Consider the following 5,635-nt stretch of genomic DNA (forward strand, 5'->3'; position numbering starts at 1 on the left):
TATTTTACTCGGCTTGATTTTTTAAAACCGAATTAGGATAATGGATTGTATTTGATATAATAAAATGTGATTTTGGTAAACTGAATATAAATATTATTTTAGATGAAATATATTTAACACCAACCGATCTCAAATGTGTTATCATTAAAAAGAGAAAAAATAATGAATGTATTTGTTTTCCGTCACATTAATATGTTATTCAGTCTAAATTTTGTGGGATTTGAAGAAAAGAGATCTAAATTATATTTATTTTATTATAAAATTAAACTTATAAAAGTCCAAAAAAGCAAAAATACTAATTTTTTCTTAAAAAGGTGAAACTTCACAAGAAAATTAGAGCCAGGCAGTCCCCAGTCGGGTCTTCTTGTTTTCGTGAACTGGAATGCGACCAAAAAAGAAGGGCCAACTCTTTCTCTTTACAAATATAAAAAGAGAGACAATGCAACTCTCTCTTCACCCCAATCTCTTTCTGTAATCTTCTTTTTCAAGCCTAAGCTTGTTCTGATTTGACTCCCTCCTAACGCTGCCTTCTACAGATCACAGTACCTGAAGAAAACCCCTTTTTCCCCTCCTATTCTCTTCTACTATTTAACCCTCTTACAATTTCCATCTGCCTACCCAAGTTTCTTTAATTATTTCTTTTTTGCTCTTATCAAAGGTATGATCTTGTTGTCTATCCAATATGTTTCTTTCTCTCTCTCTCTCTTTTGTTTCCGAAAATTTTTAAAGCTTTTCATCACCAAGCTTTGATTTCTAACGTGTTTTCGTGGAAGTTTATTCTATTTGTTTTCATTTTATTTGGTTTTGGAGACATGGGTTGTTTCAAATTTGACATAAAAACCAACTGACACTTGATTTTGTAGCTTGTTTCTTTTTCCTGCCTTCTATGTTTTGCCATTGTAATGTTAGATTGAAATCTGGGTTTTGATTTTGGGCTTCTTATATTGTTGTTATGCATCTCAAAATTTGATTCTTTTGTTTCCTCCTCTTTTACTTCGTTCTTGTTTGACATGTAATTATATTACTTATATGTGATCCATGATATTTTTCTTTTAAATGCGTTTGGTTTACATTTGTGTCCTAGATCTGAGAAATATGTTTTCTTTTGATTTGATCATTTTTATCTTTCCATGTGTATTGATCAGGAGAATCTTGTATTGGGGGCATTGGTTCTCCATGGTGAGCCATTAATCATCAATTTGTTTCCATAATATAAATTCATTTATATGAAATTTGTTCTTCTCTTATCTGTTAAAAGAAGAATGGACTTTTGCTAACAATCTAATTGAGTTTTAGTTCAGCTGTAGCTAAAAAAGGTGTAGCTTTATTGTGATTTGATTTGGTTTTGGTTTATAATCATCAGGGTGAAGCCCCGGCATTCTGTTTTGACAATCTACAAAATGGATTTGGTTTAAAACCCAAAGGCTTGGAGACCTCTGCCGACGTTGGTGACAAAACGGTATGATAATTTAATGGCTAAATTTGGTGTTCTTCATAAAGTGTTTCACTTTTTTTCACTGTCTGTTATCTCTTAGCTAGCATGTTCAATCATCTTTTTTGATTGAGGATTGGCGTTTATTTCTCTTGGCAGTTTGTAATTGGTGGGGCAGACAATGATTCCACATCATATATTGGGGTTAAGATTTATGACAAATCTACAGGCAAATGGTTAGTTTTGGCTAGAAGAAACCACTTAGTTTGTTCTTCCAGGTTCCAGTTTAGAGTGGGAAGTTAAATTGTTTCTGGTATTATTTTCAGGGTGATCCCTACAGTTCTGGGAACAAAACCAAAGGCATCTAAAGGCCATTCGGCCATTCTTTTGAATGAAGATCGAATAATGATAATTATTAGGGGTTCCACCCCAGATGACTGCATTTGGTTTCTTGAGGTTGGTATTTTGAAAACTTAAGGATCTTTTGAGGGTTAATATAGGATGAACTTCACATACTCTGCAGTTAGAATAGTTAATTTCTTGCGGAATTAACTCGGTGATTCTGAATTGCATAAAAGGTATTTGTATATTTTGTTGCCTAAAAGTGTTCAATCTGTTCCAATATTTGTAGGTGGACACCAAGTATGTTAAGGAACAGAGAAAAATTTTGGGGACTGAAGTTGTTGCCTGGAGTAGGGGTGTGAGGGGTGATGCTGAGAAGCCGGTTGTTATCAGTGGTCCTTCTGGAGTTGGTAAGGGGACACTAATAAACATGTTGATGAAGGAGTTCCCATCTATGTTTGGGTTCTCTGTCAGCCACACAACCCGTGCACCAAGGGGCAACGAGAAGAATGGAGTTCATTATCATTTTGCTGACCGGAGTGTAATGGAGAAAGATATAAAAGATGGGAAATTTCTTGAGTTTGCTTCTGTTCATGGGAATCTCTATGGAACTAGTATTGAAGCTGTTGAGGCAGTAGCAGACTCTGGGAAGGTAAAACAGTCTTTCTTACTGTTCTATTAATAATAGTTGAATTCCTAATGTTGATTTGAAAGTTGCACTTGGGGAACCAAACTGTGAAATGGAACGCTTAAGCATGCAATATCATCAGTTCAGGATGTTAGGTTATTTTCTTACGGTAACAAAGCACTTAAGCATGTCAGATCTCATGAAATTATAGTTATACTTATGTCAACCCTTCCTTTAACAATTTATGAATTATGTATAATCTCCTTGCATATTGTTACGAGGGGAGTACCAATGGTATATAATGTCTCTTGTATATACGTTAGTTAACTTGATAGCCTTTAGATAATATCATGTTCGTATTGGACAAGATGGTGCGACATTGAATTTTGGATTTCTGGTTGTTGTATTTCAGAAAGTGTATCAAGGGTTCTTGTTGGTATAGCATTCTTTACTTGAAAATTACCTTTCTGCTCAAATTAATTTTTCCCCCCTATATAGAGGTGCATTCTTGACATTGATGTTCAAGGAGCGAGGTCAGTGAGGGCAAGTTCTCTTGATGCCATTTTCATTTTTATCTGTCCGCCCACAATGAGAGAGCTTGAAGAGCGGCTCCGTGCAAGGTGAATCAGTACTGTCCATTTGATATTTATCACTATACCATAATCCTAGTCTTGTAATAACTAGAATGCTGTAAATAGGGGGACTGAGACAGAGGAGCAAATCCTAAAACGACTACGGAATGCGGAAGCAGAAATTGAGCAAGGGAAATCTTCTGGCATCTTTGATCATATATTATACAACGATAATCTCGAGGAGTGCTATGAGAATCTTAAGGTGACTTCTTTTTCCCTTGAACTGTATCATATGCATCTTAACTTCTTTTGATAAATATCCTTATCCAATGAATTCAATATGATATAGGAGCTCCTAGGGCTGAATGGAAGTGCACCAACTAATCATAAGCCATGTAAGAAGATTATTTTCTCCATTGCTTTATTTATTTTTATTGTAAACAGAAAGTAATTGAGTTGAAATGTCATCCAGCACCCAAAGGGATTGATCTGCCTTTGAACCATTCTGTGTCAAAAATTGATAACAAGATCCTCATAAATTGTGAGACTCTGGAACTCGAGAAAGCGTCAAAGAACTTGTAAGTTTATACTTGCTCTTTCCCTTTTTCTTAAAGCAGGAGAATGAGTTGAAGAAAGCATTTGTGGTTTATTCAGGATTGCATTGGATGTGTCGTCGCTAAAAGGTGGGGCACCCGGTCGGACAAGAGGACTAAATGTCTATGCCCTTGATTCATTTTCAGATGGCTTAAATGAGAAACTGAGCTAACGACTGCAACGAACCCTTAACATGGTTTTGTTGTATTTGACAAAAGGGGAACTATGATAAGAAAGCTTTATTCTTTGCTTGTTTAAGAACCAGGATGTAGTATTTGAACAATTAGCAATTCCTACATGGGGCAATGAGAGAGAATTCATGATTTGTGCGGCAATGGATAGTGCTGAGCCAAGTAGTAAGTGAATATATATTTGATTGGAAGACATGGGTTTGTCTGTCTGTGTCAATCCAAGAAAAAGAAGCATCACAAGTTGACTGTTGAATGGATCAAAGGTTAGAATAGAATGAAACAGATGATAACGAAATTTGATCAATAAATTTGTTTTATCCAAATAATGAATAGATTCCGATTGAAGGGAAAAATAGCTGACAGATGTGTTCGTGGTACACAAAGAATTTGATCAGATTAGGAGTCTTGAATGAGAATTTGTAAAAACTAAAGTAGATATTTGATTTTATCTTAATTTGGTTGCTACTTCAACTTAAACCTTCTTTTTTCCCTGCCTTTTGAACTATGAAGCTCGTCGAGTTGAAATTAGAATAAAATGTGTCTGTGACAACTGACAAAGGATCACATGGATCTCTGTGTGTCAGTCATACCACCACCCTACCATTTAATATTTCTTTTTTCCAGAATCATAGATGCAGTAATAGAAATATTCTTACCTTTTTTCTTTTTTTATTTAATTATAAGCATCTCATTCGTAACCACAGATGTTATAAATATAAAAATTTATTTTCATTTATATTTGAAATATTTTAATTTAATAATTTATAGCATAAAAATATCTAAGACTTTAAAATTTAAATAACTTAATTTAATTACCTGTAAATTATAAACATTGATATTATTTATATGTTAATAAAATCAAATCAGGAGAAAATAAATAATTTTTATATATGTATATAAAATACACAAATATATATATATATATATCTTGAAGTAATTATATATTATTTTCTAAAATATTTATTTTATCAAAAAAATTTAATAGGAAGATTTGCTTAAAAACTAATTTTATTTGTAAAGTTTCAAATATAAAGTAAATAATGAAAATGTAACTAAAACCAAAATCTCCATAAAAATCTGCATCGTGTCACGTTTATGGCTTCAAAAACATCATTTGTCATGTACTGGATTTGATGTTAACATTTTAAAATATTTTTATGATAAATTATGTGTTTTTTTTAATTTTAAACGAGTTGCCATATATATATTAATCAGGAAAATTTATTTTGCGTACTTTTCTGACTATATTATTTATGATTTTTTAATTATTTAATAAAATGTTAATAATTTTTATTATATTGATATATAATTAAGGTAATTTTTATTTTTATTTTTAACCTTAAATTCTAACTTTAAACAGTTTAAGTTCGAAATTGAATTCATAATTTAGATTAAAAATAAAAATTATTAAAATTATGTGTTAATAATATAAAATAATTATTAAAATATCATCAAATAATTAAAAAAAAGTCCATAATATTCCATAACATAATTTCTAATTAAACAAGTTGAATTAGATGGGGCTGAAGTAAGATATCAAAGTTTTGTGATATTATCCAAATTCAGTTTAATTTTCGATCAACCCAAACCAAAATAGAGATAAGATGTTGGGGACCCACCCATATATATATATATACACTAAAAGCCAAATTTCTTTGTGGCCTATTTTATTTTCTAGTGTAGTAGTTGAGAATGAGATCCTTGCTTTATTTACTACTTGTATTTTTGCTCCCTTAAAATCACTGTATGAGTCGAGCAAGGCTCATCAAATTTCTTCACCTGGTTTCAACACACTCTCACTGGGTATTTTAAGAGGCTTTTTCTTCTTCTTCAAGACGATTTGAGAGAAAACCAAAAGCCTTTTTCATCGCTTCGA

General features: G+C 32.1%; 1 protein-coding gene across 1 annotated transcript; it reads left to right on the top strand.

Moving 5' to 3' along the window:
• Window positions 1-320: 320 nt before the first annotated feature.
• LOC108454100 (guanylate kinase 2-like) lies at window positions 321-4,236 on the top strand. Its single transcript, XM_017752424.2, has 11 exons — window positions 321-658; window positions 1,146-1,179; window positions 1,364-1,459; window positions 1,592-1,668; window positions 1,759-1,888; window positions 2,064-2,426; window positions 2,901-3,022; window positions 3,101-3,236; window positions 3,324-3,369; window positions 3,447-3,552; window positions 3,629-4,236. The coding sequence occupies exons 2-11, from the start codon at window positions 1,177-1,179 to the stop codon at window positions 3,738-3,740; spliced, it is 1,191 nt and encodes a 396-aa protein (XP_017607913.1). The 5' UTR covers window positions 321-658; window positions 1,146-1,176; the 3' UTR covers window positions 3,741-4,236.
• Window positions 4,237-5,635: the final 1,399 nt, after the last annotated feature.

This window comes from Gossypium arboreum, chromosome 9 (assembly GCF_025698485.1).
Source record: "Gossypium arboreum isolate Shixiya-1 chromosome 9, ASM2569848v2, whole genome shotgun sequence".
Taxonomy (NCBI): Eukaryota; Viridiplantae; Streptophyta; class Magnoliopsida; order Malvales; family Malvaceae; genus Gossypium; species Gossypium arboreum.

Excerpts from the sequence above, each read along its gene's own strand:
- LOC108454100 (XM_017752424.2), top strand. Across the intron at positions 2,427-2,900 it reads CAGTAGCAGACTCTGGGAAG|AGGTGCATTCTTGACATTGA; the intron begins GTAAAACAGTCT and ends CCCCCTATATAG. Across the intron at positions 3,553-3,628 it reads GAGAAAGCGTCAAAGAACTT|GATTGCATTGGATGTGTCGT; the intron begins GTAAGTTTATAC and ends TGGTTTATTCAG.